Source organism: Arabidopsis thaliana, chromosome 5 (assembly GCF_000001735.4).
Source record: "Arabidopsis thaliana chromosome 5, partial sequence".
Taxonomy (NCBI): Eukaryota; Viridiplantae; Streptophyta; class Magnoliopsida; order Brassicales; family Brassicaceae; genus Arabidopsis; species Arabidopsis thaliana.
In genome coordinates this window covers 7,514,977-7,528,849 of record NC_003076.8, presented here as the reverse complement: position 1 = coordinate 7,528,849, position 13,873 = coordinate 7,514,977, and the positions used below count along the sequence as shown (strand labels likewise).

The window sequence follows — 13,873 nt, the reverse complement described above, 5'->3', positions numbered from 1 at the left end:
TAATAATTTATCTAAACATATTTTAAATGTACACAATTTACGACAAAAACTAACGCAAATGATTCAATATTAGTGTGTTTAGGAGTGCTTAATTTACTTATTTTACTTGACCTGACTGCTTAAATTAATTGGTCAATCACCATATGCCACAGCCTCACATGACCAATCATTGAATAAGTTCGAGAACTCTTTAAGTGGAGTGGAAAATGCTGTCTGAAAACAACTACAACATAATGGAAAAATAAAATTCTTATTTTTTGGAACGAGATATTTCACGTTGAAAACAAAGCTCATCACATGATTTACGTGTATACATTTTTCTGCAGTAGTTAGATAAGCTACATCTTAAGAAAATAAAATCGTAGAAAATACATATTGAAGCCAAATATTTCTTCATTGATCACTTGACTTTCAATTTGTCACCTGAAACCAGTTTCGCGATACTAGAAATATAACGGAATAACAATGAACAATGAGAAATATAAGATAAAAATTGATCGAGCCATCGAGGGCTAGGCTGCTATTTGTCTTCATAACTTTAGGGTATAAACTAAGAACATTAATTAAAAGCGTAAAAAGCTTCTACTTGCAACACATTATAACATTCAATTCTTTCGTTAAATCTTATGCCATATCTTGGACCACAAATAGAATAATATTACTACATGAGATTTCTTGTATAATCACTAATTTAAGATCTCTAACTTAAACCGGAACCAAAACCAAAAGCTTAACCGGAATCTAAAGAAGTCGGCAAAACCTAAGTACAAGGCTCCCCCACACACTCACCAACTACCACAGTGTGCTCGACCTCTCTTTCTCCCACCTACCACCCCACTCCTGATTTCGCCATTTCTCTTAATTAATCAACCCTTCTATAATTAATTATAATAACATCAATTTAGTATATGTGATAATGTAAGTGTTTTTAATCATCTTTGTCTGTGATCATTATCAAGTTGCTTTCAAACAATATGACGATGGAAGTGTTTAATCCTATTTCTAATATCTTAAGAGACGACAACATTAATGCTGGTTTCGTCAAAATCCAAGAATAGGTTTAAATAATTTACAGGTAGAATTTTGTTTCCCCAATGTAACTAGATCTAATTTCGAGTTGTAGTTGAGAAATGATAATGCAAGCTTACATCAAACTAATATGAAACCTAAAATGCTAAGAACAAAGTCTATACGACCACTAAAAACATGACGAGGTTGTAATAACTTAGGGTATAAACTAAGAACATTAATTAAAAGGTTGTAACAAAAACATGACGAGGTTGTAATAATCCTTTGGTATGTTAGATTTCCGACCAGTTCTATCTGCCACCAAACTCTTTACGGTCAATTGACATAATTATACCGTCATCATATTTGTCCCTCATGAAATGTAATTTAACTACTATTTCAAATATATCATTAGTGTTTATGAGTATAATAACCCGCCATGACAAGATTCACTTCATCTCGATGATAACCATCAAGGACCCACTAAATGCTCAAATCAGTTCGTGATCTTCATTTTTATGAGTTATGACTTATGACCAAGACTACTCTCTTTTAAATTAGTTATTGGTTACCTTTTAGTTGGCAACTTTGTCTTCTCATTAACAAGTTAAACATTAATTAATTAGTACGGTGGAAGACTTTTATAGTTTATACATGTACGATATTAGGACACCAGGACACCACGCAAGATCTGACACCATTGTGCCAAAACAATAAACATTACTTGTGGAAATGTGAATTAATAAGAACCTCTTAATAATAATATTTTAATATGATGATCATATTTTCAACATTGCAGCAAATACAAATTTTCATAATTTTGAGCTTGATTAATAGTTCTTACCGCTCTACATGCTACAAAAATTGATTTTAAAATATGAATCCATTTATATTAGAACCCTTATTTTTCAGTGTTGCACAACCTAAAAAGTAAAAACATAACTCCACGGCATGAAGATAAAGAAACTGTACATGAAATATTGTAACATTGTCTACAACTTTAAAAGTACAGCTTAAGAAACATGTACAAAGAAACTCATATGCCAATTTTTTGTTTTGCTAAAAATTTAAATATCTCATAAAAATGAAAATGTTCAGGCTTACAATCGAAGATTATAATTCTAGAAGATGGATGTTAAGAGCATATGGTAGCTTCCACCACACCTAACTCTTTTGGCATGCAAAAATGTTTAGACCCTAAAAGATAGGTGGGAAATTACACATATCTAGTATAAATAGTCAAGTCATGTTAAATTATCTATCAAATGCAAAGTTTCGTGGAAATTATATGCCCAATTCTTTAGCAACTCGAACTGAATTTCCTGAAGATAGTTGAGAACTTTAATAAACTAATCAGTGAAAATTCATGGAAGTTGGCATAGTACGTATATACACGACCAGATGGATGATTATACTTTTGTTTCAAAGCAAGAAACATCAAACCGAACTCGTGTTCACACATTAATTTCGACTTTTGTAATATAACTTGTAATTTAATAACTTTATAGTTTAGAATCTGAAAGTCTTTCTTGTTCTGTTGGTTAACGTACGTGGGGAGTCTTAGAGCATAGCTTCAAAGATTATTGTTAATGATTCTGCTATAACAAATTCCGTTACAAATTAAGGTATATATTAGGTTCTCTAATTTTTACTACGAAAAAAATATGAGAATTAAAATGTGCTTAGCTTAAGAAATATCTTCAATTGTAATCATCAGAACCAAACTACAAACCGGTCTTGTTCCAATAGTAGCAAATACATACACACAAAATATTTGGTTTAAGAGAAATAAAATAATATTATCCTCCCACTTCACATGCAAAACGAGTTCTACAAATTCTACTTTAGTTTCCATGTATTTTACTTATGATAATTTTACCATAATGTTATTTAAAATTCAGATAAATTTTTTAATTGTGTCATACGTCTTCGCTAGGTAACGTGGACCATGGCGTCATATCCATTGGGTAACTTCCCAGCACCCTGAGGAATGACGTGTACTCTTGCACCTCCGCTAACGCGTTTTGTGCACGCGCCTCCGCCATCGACGCTTCGAAGTCGACGTAGAATGTGTACTCAAAGTGCTTCGATGTTCCAACGTTTTCGTCGCCTACGACTCTAACGGGACAATTCTGATGCGGCCGCGATTCGATTTTCGTCAAACTAATGTTTCGAAACGCAAACGCGGAAAGCACTTTGAATAAAACGCTAGTTCCTTTATGTTCTTGAGCTGCGAAAACGATACTCGTTTTAAACGGACGATCGGTACGGGGAATGATCGGATCACGCGCCAACATAAGGAAGCGCGTGACGTTTCCTGCGTCGTCTTGGATCCCGTCGGCGAGAATCTGAAGTCCGTAGAGCTCAGCTGCTCTTGCGCTCGCTACCGCCGCCGTGTCGTGGAGGTTGTTAGCAGCGATGTATTCCGCCGCCGCGGCTGTGTCGTGAAACGCTTCAATCGCTGCTTTTGGAGTGAGTTTGTTGAGCGATCCTTCCGTCTGAGCCAGAGCTTGAGGATGCGAAATCACTCGCGTGATGCAATCCGTACGAACTCCGGGAAGAGCTAAGAGACAGTGGTGAACCGGGATCTGAACTTCTCCGACGATGTGGAGACGGTGACGGAGGAGAAGATCGTAATTTCTATGAATCGAACCACCGAGAGAGTTCTCAACTGGGAGAACAGCACGATCGGCGATCCAAAGCTCCACCGCCTGAAACGCAACGTCGAATTGATCACAAGGAATAGCTTCGGAGTTTGGGTAAGCTTTTCCGGCGGCCGCTTCGGAGTACGCTCCCGGAACTCCTTGATACGCGACACGAAGAGTAGATCCATGAGACGGCGCGGGAGATAGATCTGTTATCGTTAACGGCTGAATCAATCCAGGCTTTCCGTTGTGCTGCGACTTTGACGGAACAAGGCTTAAATCAACGGAGCCGTTACTGTGTCCGTTAACGACGGCGACGGAGCTTGAATTCTCAGCCGAAACTACTTTACTGGCTAAGATGGCGCATGAGCTTTGCCAATCGGCTCGGCTTGAGCCAACACCGTTAGGGAAGCTAAACGACTCAGACCTGTAACTGCAACGAACAGACACGCGCTTTCCATTTACGTGAGAGTAACGCGCTTTCTTAGCCGTTAGATTCGGTTGAATTACGGATTTGAGATCGCACGAGAACGCAGGCGAAATGGTTTGCATGATTTGAGTCGAAAAATGAAAAAATTGCTGTTTATTTATTTTTTCTGGTAAGAGGAAACAAAAGAGTAAGATATAAACGACGAGTAGAGTACAGTTCAAGCTTGGAGTTCTATGGTTCAGAGAGAACTTGCAAGCTGAGAGATGATGGTGGAGAAGGAAGTGTTTATATAGTGGAATGTTGTAAAAGAAAGAAAGTCTTGACGTGTCTTGAAGGGTAGTTCCGTCAAATCCTTCACCTACCACATTTCATTTGATTTTCCTGAACGATATTTGTTGTTTATATTATAAAGTTGTTTTTATTTGAATATGTTCACTTTGCTTTGTTAGGAAAAAAATGGTGAATTTCTCGGTACGTGTTAATCAGTGGAGGCCTTTTAAAGATTTATTGCTGCTAATTGTGAGTAAAGATCTTTTTTCATAATAAGATAATGTCATTAGCAGATTTATGGATAAATGGACCATACGTGGCAGCTTTGCATATGTGGTCTCATAATCGAATGCTAACGTTCTTTCGAGATTTTGCTATGTTTTCAAGTTTCTATTTTGATTTTCTAAATTTTATCCTTAAAACTAGATTACTAAACAAGGTAACTAAAAGAACCATATTAAAAAAAGAGACCATGTGTATGAATATGTGGATTAGTAATTTAGTATCAAGTAACTATGTGGTGGTTATTTATTGGTTAAGGTTTTTCTTTTGAATGAAGACAAAGATCGATTTTTATCATATAGTCAAATTGTTGATCCCCATTATTATTGTTTCTCTATCTACACATTGTAAATAATTACCGAATAAAATTCATGCATGGGATATGAGTCTAGTACTGGATAATGATTGTAAAAAATTCCTAGAATGAAAATAGTAAGAAGAAACATTTAGCATAAGTTGTCATTTTGATATAATAACCCAAAAAAACTATAATAACCTTTTCAAATGATAAAATAATATAATTTTAAAAGTTAGAAGACGAACTATATGTGCAAAGGTATCCATGGAACATGGTCCAATCCATATCGCTCCCTAAATTTGGATATTTACATTCGTATATTATTTTTTTTCATTTTAAAATTTAGATGTATTCTCTTGTATAAAATACTTAATATAAATTGATAAATATATCACATATTATTTATGGTAGTCAAACTAGTTAATTATTTATTTTAAACCCAACAATAATTAAACCATATATATATATACCATATTATTTTCACTCCGAACAATAATCTAAACCATAAGCCTATACAATGAGACCTGGTTCACCTGATTTGATCTTTCAAACCAACCTTTCTTTAGTTTTAAGTTTATGTGGATGCAGACTTTCAATTTTCAATTTTGGGTGTTTTAAAAATAAATCTTTATATACATAATTAAGATTATGAGAGTGATCGATCTATATCCTTAATATCTTTAAAATATATGCTCTTATATACCTTTTTTGTTTATCTTCATACATTAATCAATAATTAATTAGTCGCCTAACAATAAATAAATAATTGTATGGCTCAAAAAAATTTAAAACATAAAGTGGGTTTTTCCTTAAGAAGCTAGATTATACTAGCCTCAGAAATCAGAATAAACCTGATTTGCACCATTGAAGGAAACCTAGTACAGCAACCCACTCGAACAAACCTGATCGATCTGCACCATTGAAGGAAACCTAGTACAGTGGCCCAACTCGAACAACCACATACACACAAAGAACTAGAGAGACATATATGTAGGTAATACATCTAATTTAGTGTTTTATCATATGACAACACATAAGACATACAAAAATCTAGTGAGACATATTTGTGGATGTAGATTATCCTAAGATATATATAATCTATATCTCTAACTCTAATAGAATGTATATTGATTGCATACCCTACTTTTTAACCCATTGATTAAGCCATTTATCAATGAGAAAAAGAGATTCTCATGTGATGCAGTGATGCTAACAAAAAGTTTACATACTAATTTATACTAAAAAATTATGACGCTAATATAAGTTTATGTACTAAATTATACCGAAATATTATGTATAATAAATTATTAGAATGCAGGAAATAAAAGAATCACTGACAACTTAACAAGTAACAACAGCTCCAATATGCCACGATTATGTAATTCGTGTGTCATATATATGTTTCTTCTCGTTAAAGTTAAAGATATATAGGTGTGACCTCAGGTCTCAAAAGTGAAGCCCAGCTTCTAATATAAATATTTCTAGTTTATTTTCTTCGTTTTGAAAAAAGAAAACACATATTCATAATATATTGAAAATAATATCGTTTTATAACATAAGTAAACAATCAACAAGCAATTGTTGGCCGTAAAAGATTTATCGATGGGGTTGTTGAAACCTTTTTTAATTCATAAACTTGTAAAGGTTTAATATGGCAAAGTTGGTGAAACCCAAGTGGGACTATCTAACATTGCACCTAAGCATGCTGAATTGATCCTTTCTACATTTCTTTTCATCTGTCTTGACTCTTGATTAACGTTTGAAAATCTTTTTTTAACTTTGTTGTCAAATATGATTAGCGACTTTATTTTTACCTTTTTTTTTTATCATGACCTATATCTCGTTCTAAATTACACCTTTAATTAGCAAAATGGTAGGAATATGCGAAAAAATACATAACTAAAAAATGGCAAATTTCTTTCTACCAGTTTCATGCCATATCGAAAAGAGAATGGCATGTTTGTCTAAATTCACCTATCAGATCAATTGTTTCTCAAACCTTTACGTACAATTTGTTTTCCTAACGTTAACATAGCTAGCATGCGCAGTGCGCACGATGATCTGAGAAAACAAAAAAGATTTGGTGGGATTTTAACTTTGATTAATGGATAAGATATATCGTTCAATTTTATAAAATAAAATTATAAGAAATTCAACCATTTGTAGCATATGATTAACGTATATGGAAATCTCTAAAATGGAAGAACTAATTAAGGGGTTCGATTTCAAATTTTCGGTAGTGCTTTTCTCTTACCACCAGGTTTAGGTTCGCTTTTGTTTCAAACCAAAACAACTCATTTTATCTTGAAAAGAATTAACATTTTTCTACAATTCTTTTTCTAAGTCTATAGTTGATAGTTTTTTTTCACCACAGACCAACCCAAAGAGTACCAAAGTACGATAGGAAAAATAAAGTCATAGTTAATTACTTAGATTGGTAAGAATATTTCCAAACCTAAACAAATCAAACCGAGACCAAACCAGTGAAAATGGATTATAAAAATATTTGTACTATTGACTTTATTTCTTGTTGACAAAATTGACTTCATATTAACTTAGAAGATGCACGTGTTACATGTTCACGTTAGTATTGAAGGTTCTACGTCTTTGCAAAATGTGAATAAAGTAACCAAGTCCCACTAATACGGCACGTGAACCTTGTTATTTTCAATTATCTCGTTTGCTTCTCTTTTGGCTACAAGAGTCTCTGATGGTAAGCTTCGTTTCGTAATACGTAAAAAGGTAAAATTGTATTACCATTTGTGGGGGTTTTTGTTTGTTGGTCAAGGAAAATTGTGGTTTTTATGTTTTAGTTTTTTGTCCTCACCACAAATGATAATATTTTTATACTGAGTGGTACTTTATCGAAAAATGATAATAGACATGTTCGTTTCCATCAACCACAATTAAATGTTGTTTATATGTGTCGATAAATTGTACGAGTCTGTGACCAAAATTTTCATGTCAACCCATTTAAAATCTGACAACATATAACAAGAAGTACAAAACGAACAAAACTAATATGCAAGATCAGCTTTTGGTTGCAATCGACAATAAATGCCAAACGAATATGTTTAATTGCGTTTGATAAATGATCGTACAAATTCAGAAAGGGGTGATCTAACCAAAATTCAAGAAACAAAACATACAATATTACAACAAAATTTACCTGAATCTTTAACAAGTGTTCAGAATTTAGTTTTAAATCTTGATGAGATTATGAAACTATGAACATTTCGGAATAATTCCAGTTAAAAATCATATATAAAGGCAAACAAAAATTCACGATTTTCCCCAAATGTTTTCCGAATTCGTGCAAAATTGTGCTATTTCCTTTTAATAACATAGTATCATTGTATTTTTTTTAATAACATAACATATGATAAATAACATTATTTGTTTGTTTCACCTTAATTTGGTATAGTTTTTTGGGAGTCTCCATGTACTTTCCCTCGGCCCTTGCCAGTGTTTTGTATTTCAAAGTGAATTATATCAGTGAGAAGTGAAAACCAAATCATTAGTGAACAAAAAAAAGAAAGATAAAAAAACTTGATTAAGCATGATAAAAATTGGGTCTATTGGGCCTGCCTTTACGGCCCAAATAAAACCCACGATAAAATCGAACTTCCCGCTAAATGAAAAAATAAGAATCACTTCTTATTTCTAAAAACATAAAACAAAAAATAAAATAAAATGATTTCTCTACCACTCACTACACCGATTTTACCCAGCCGGTGTCTTCTCCACAAAACCCGCCGGCAAAACTCGACTCGCCGCCGCTTATTGATTCGATCATCATCGAGCTTACAAGACCAATTCACCGTGGAGACGACGAAGCGAGTGGTTCTTGTGAGACATGGACAGAGCACGTGGAACGAAGAAGGGAGGATTCAAGGAAGCTCCGATTTCTCCGTTTTGACGAAGAAAGGCGAGTCTCAGGCTGAAATTTCTCGTCAGATGCTTATCGACGACTCCTTCGATGTCTGCTTCACCAGGTCCTGCATTTTCTTATTATATCTATTGAATCGGTATTTGAAATCTAGTCACTTGGATTTGGATTTTACATCGAATTGATGAAATTGACTATGAAGAATCAGAGATACAGATTATGATAGTAATCACTGCAATTTTTTTGTTCTTGTTCTTTGTGATGGAGATTTTTGTTGTTAAAGCCTTTTTGTAAATTTGGCTGCATTTGTTGTTGTTATACATTGTGATCATCAGTCCATTGAAGAGATCAAAGAAAACAGCTGAAATCATATGGGGAAGTAGAGAAAGTGAGATGATTTTCGATTACGATCTCAGAGAAATCGATCTCTACTCTTTTCAAGTAAGTGTAGCTGTGATAGGGAGATATAGATTCACATAGAACAGTTATCGTAGTTGTTCTTAACTCTTGTTCTAGTTGATGGTTATATACTAGGGTCTACTTAAGAAAGAAGGGAAAGAGAAGTTTGGGGAAGCTTTTAAGCAATGGCAAGAAGATCCGGCGAACTTTATCATCGATGGTCATTATCCCGTAAGAGAGTTATGGTCACGTGCTAGAAGCTGTTGGCCTGGTATTCTTGCTCATGAGAGCAAGTCTGTTCTCGTTGTTGCTCATAATGCTGTTAATCAGGCTCTTCTGGCAACAGCAATTGGTAACTTGTTCTTTTTTCTTCTTTTAGCGACTAGCCGATTTTTCATTTCTCTGTTAAGTTTTTTTTAAGTCTGTGGTTTTTGGTTGATATGTTAGGACTGGGAACAGAATATTTTAGGAGTTTGTTGCAGAGCAATTGTGGTGTAAGTGTATTGGACTTCATACCAAGAGCTGACGGTGGATCTCCTCACGTATGTCTTAATCGACTAAATCAGGTAAGCTGACCTTCTTTTTTTGATGAAACACGAAAGTCATAAGTCATAAGCATGTTAGTTATATGAACTTTTTTTTTGTTGTTGCAAGATTCTTGAGTTGGGTGTAAAATGTTAGAGGTAGTCAAAATTCTGCTTACTGTCTTTGTAGTACTAATGCAGACACCTAATTCGCCTCTAGCTGGTGGAAGTTCTGGTGGCCGGAAAGCTAGTAAGCAGATTATACTTGTCTGCCATGGTCAGGGGAATAATGAGGTATAGTTGTATGAATCCCTTACATGGTTCTCTTAATTAATCTTTATTTGCCAGAATTAACCTCCATGGATGCGCTTGGAAGGTGTTTAGCTCTTTACACAAATTTCTGACCTAAGAAAAGTTTGGAGGCTTTAGGTCAAATTTTACCTGATTTTCTTTGTTTTTCAACATCTCAGGATTCTGCTGTTATTAACCAAGCAGCTAATAATGATCAGGCAATGAACATGCTTGGTGTGATACATGTAACATTAACATATGACTTTTGTGAAGGACAATTGTAAAAAAGTTCTTAATCCTGCATTTAGTTTACTCTTCAAATATACTTGTTGATTATTGCAGTCACAGAAAACCGCAGAGCTTCTACTTGATCTAAGGGTTAGTTCAATAGTTTGCAGCCCTAAAACAGCCTCCATTGAGTCTTCTGGAGTAATATCCCGGGTAAGTTATATAACTCTCTATATACTAGCTTCATTTTTCTTAAAAAACTGAAGACTTTAAGAAATCTATTTCTTCGGAATCTTGTTTTTTTTTCTCTTAACAGTTTAAAGACTTGATAGGTGCAAGAAGCTGCGGGTTGTTTAGGTGTAGATAATGTGCCTCACTACGTGAAAACGAAACAAATGAATGAGCTTGATGTTGAGAGTGTTCTTCGCAAATCCAATAAGGCAAGATAACTTATCCCGATGCAATCAATAGTAAAGTGAACACTGTTTTGATATTTTTGGTCCATCAATTCTGCAGGACAATGATGTGATTGCAAGTCAATTAGACGAAGAAGCGTTTTCAGCTCTGTGGAACAGATCCGAGAAAGCATGGGAATCACTCTTAGACGAACTATCGGATGAGAAGTCAAACCCTGGAGAAATCATGGTGGTGGTTGGTCCTGCAATGACTCACATTTCACTCATAGCACAATGCCTTAACCTCACTAAAGAAGCGCTCGGGTTGTTTCACCTAGACGCAGGTAGCATCAGTGTCATAGATTTCCCGGATGGTCCTAGTAGCAAAGGAGTAATCCGTTGCACAAACTACACCGCTCATCTTGGAAGATGGTCCATCCCTATCACAAAACCCGCCTGAAGAATCTTGTCTTAAACCCCGATAAAGTTACGGTAATGTTATTTTTAGCAATTTTTTGCATAAGATATAGTTTGGAATTCAACAAAACCATACAAAGACATCATAACAGAATTCCACAAAATCAAAATGCAAGTTCAATCTCTAGGAATGCTAATATCGGTCTGATCGTAGCTAGATAGCCCCACCTAAAAGTCTTTCTAACAGTCAACAACGTATACGATTTGACAGTTAGACGGCCTTGGGAATGCAAGGAGATCCCTTAATAAGTGAACCAAACTTCGTTTCTGCATGTAATCGCTCAAATGAACAACAAGTTTCTTGAGAACTACCGAGTTCTCTACAAAGTACCTTTTGCCACTTCATCAGGCCTCCCCTTGAATCTGCTTTTTATCTCTACAAACTCGAGGGATGACAACTAACATTGAGGCACAGACGAGAAACTTATTGGAGCCATACGTGGAAAATCCTACAAAGGAGTAACACCGCTCATCTTGGAAGATGGTCCATCCCCATCACAAGACCTGCCTGAAGAATCTTTTCCTAAATCCCGGCAAAATTACGGTAATGTATAGCAATTTTTTGCATGAAAAATAGTTTGGAATTCAACATCATCATCTGACCCTGAGAGCTTTGTCCAAAGTATATATAAATACAAAGACATGATAACAGAATTCAACAAAATCAAAATCCAAGTCCAATCTCTAGGAGTGCTAGTCTCGGTCATAGCACCACCTAAAAGTCTTTCTAACAGTCACTCAAATGCACAACAAGTTTCTTGAGAACTACCGAGTTCTCTACAAAGTACCTTGCCACTTTAACTCACAATGGCACCATAATAGGATTCAGCAACATCAAAATAGTCTAAGAAAACACGGCCGGTTATTTTGTTTTTGCGAAAACAAAGAGCATGGCCGTTTAGCGCATTAAAGACTTCGATCTGACACATGCTAGATCGCCTCGGCAATTCAAGGATATCCTTCAAGACAGCTTGATTTCCTCGTCTTAGAAAGGAAGATGCCAAACGCAGAACAACTTTCTGTAGATTCACAGAGTTCTCTACAAAGTACCTTGCAACTTCCAATGCACCATCATCTACCGAGATTCTGTTTTTTATCTCTACAAACTCCAGCGATGACAACAAACACTCAGGCACAGACGAGACTCTCCTTTCTACCGTAGCTTTCGTACGATCAACTATACAAGTTGTTTCCTACAATATACATAAGATGAATATAATATAAACTAGATATATAACAAGATCATTTCTCTAACTACAAGATTAATTTGGAAGTTGGTGCAAGTCATTACCAAGACGATGGATTTTAGATTCGGACAGCTTTCAAGAAGCTTTGGCAGGATGTCCAGGAAGTCAAAGGATGATAACCAAACACTTGCTTTCAAATAGGACAAGTTGCCAAACTGTGGCAATGAATCTTCTTTCAAGTAGGAACTGATGACCTGCTTGCAAAAAAAGAAACGAAGAGAAGACAATGGGTTAGCAAAAGTTCTATATAGGATTATATATACAATATGAAGTTCATAAAAACATACCTCCATCATATCTTCAGAGACGATGAGATACCTAACTCTTGAGATGCCCGTGAGAAACTTATGGGCCATTTGTTGCTCCGTACAGCCCACTACCCTTGAAATCTTTATGGGGCCAAGAATAGTGACCTTAACTAAGGAACCTAAATTGCTTATGGTTTTACTTTTCGATTGGTCATTGTTGAAAGTCAAATACTTGAGTCTAGGGGCATCAATCACAAGTCCCGAGTTCCCTCTATCTCTATCATAATAATAATATATCTCACCAGGATAATATGATTTATATCCTACACTTAGACTGGTTAATGATTGAGAATGCACTCGTAAAAACCTTACGTTATCATCTATCTTAACAATGGTCAAATCTTCGAGAACGCGGCAAGACGAGATAAGCGACTCCAGACTCGCCTCATTAGAATATACATTTTCTTCTAAACACATGCTCTTGAGACTAGGTAAAGAATCAACAGACTGATCAAAGTTACCCAACAATACCCGATAGAGTCTCAAGTGAAGGAGCGTCTTACAGATATAGAGGCTTAGGGGCATCATTTCCCAAAACTCACGCTCCATTACGCGACCACCAAACTCAACATCAAGATGCTGAAGTTTACCCCTAGCCACACAGTCTGTCCATAGCGTGACACAAGACGGATCATTCTCATTCTTCTGAATACTTAGCTTGAGCTTGTGCAAGCATGGATTCTCTTCCCTAGAGAAAAATAGGAATTCGTTCATAAAATCCACAAAGGTATCGTAATGTGGGAACTCACTAGAGTCCAAATCCAACCCGGGAATCAAAAGCCAGACACTTTTCCACCTCTTGGACAAAACACTTGTCCTGACAATATCCTTTGTCGGAAGATACGAGAGTATCTGAGATAGCAAAACCTCCGGTAATTTGCTTATCAGATCCTCTATTGCAAGCTGTTCGACGCATATTCTTTTCTCTATATTTTCCTCCATTGGATCCTCTAGCAAAACCTAGAAATATAATGCAAACAAATCATCAGAACCGAGGACATCAACGCAAACATCTAGAAATGAGTAAGGAAGAAGAATATGAGATCACCACATCCGGAGAGCCGCGTACGATGCGCCAATGCAACGAGAGACCAATGATATTAGTCTATTATGGTTGAGAGCTTATCTTTAATCATACAAATCGTTCAGATTACTTAGAGCATCTCCAATGGAGAGAGCCTC

The 13,873-nt window shown here is 35.5% G+C and overlaps 3 protein-coding genes across 9 annotated transcripts; 1 reads left to right on the top strand and 2 right to left on the bottom strand.

Annotated features, from left to right (window-relative positions):
* Positions 1-2,579: 2,579 nt before the first annotated feature.
* On the bottom strand, positions 2,580-4,764 carry ADT5 (arogenate dehydratase 5). The gene has a single exon (NM_122169.3). It carries the CDS (start codon positions 4,203-4,205, stop codon positions 2,928-2,930), a length of 1,278 nt encoding a protein of 425 aa, NP_197655.1. The 5' UTR covers positions 4,206-4,764; the 3' UTR covers positions 2,580-2,927.
* A 3,804-nt stretch (positions 4,765-8,568) lies between these two features.
* Positions 8,569-11,901, top strand: AT5G22620 (phosphoglycerate/bisphosphoglycerate mutase family protein). Of its 6 annotated transcripts, none has more exons than NM_001343744.1 (10): positions 8,569-8,928; positions 9,158-9,263; positions 9,357-9,573; positions 9,669-9,787; positions 9,947-10,039; positions 10,216-10,281; positions 10,379-10,477; positions 10,597-10,704; positions 10,781-11,151; positions 11,348-11,621. In NM_001343744.1, exons 1-9 carry the CDS (start codon positions 8,627-8,629, stop codon positions 11,117-11,119), a joined length of 1,449 nt encoding a protein of 482 aa, NP_001330513.1. In that variant the 5' UTR covers positions 8,569-8,626; the 3' UTR covers positions 11,120-11,151; positions 11,348-11,621. The 6 variants fall into 6 exon arrangements, with proteins under 6 accessions (NP_001330513.1, NP_001330514.1, NP_001330512.1 ...); NM_001343745.1 differs by having other exon boundaries at positions 10,216-10,254; positions 11,348-11,388; NM_001161258.1 differs by having other exon boundaries at positions 8,597-8,928; positions 10,781-11,145; positions 11,348-11,383.
* On the bottom strand, positions 11,874-13,633 carry AT5G22610 (F-box/RNI-like/FBD-like domains-containing protein; the record flags this gene model as incomplete). Of its 2 annotated transcripts, NM_122167.3 has the most annotated exons (4): positions 11,874-12,329; positions 12,428-12,577; positions 12,671-12,908; positions 12,999-13,633. In NM_122167.3, the coding sequence occupies 4 exons, from the start codon at positions 13,631-13,633 to the stop codon at positions 11,934-11,936; spliced, it is 1,419 nt and encodes a 472-aa protein (NP_197653.2). The 2 variants fall into 2 exon arrangements, with proteins under 2 accessions (NP_197653.2, NP_001331747.1); NM_001343742.1 differs by having other exon boundaries at positions 11,934-12,329; positions 12,671-13,633.
* Positions 13,634-13,873: the final 240 nt, after the last annotated feature.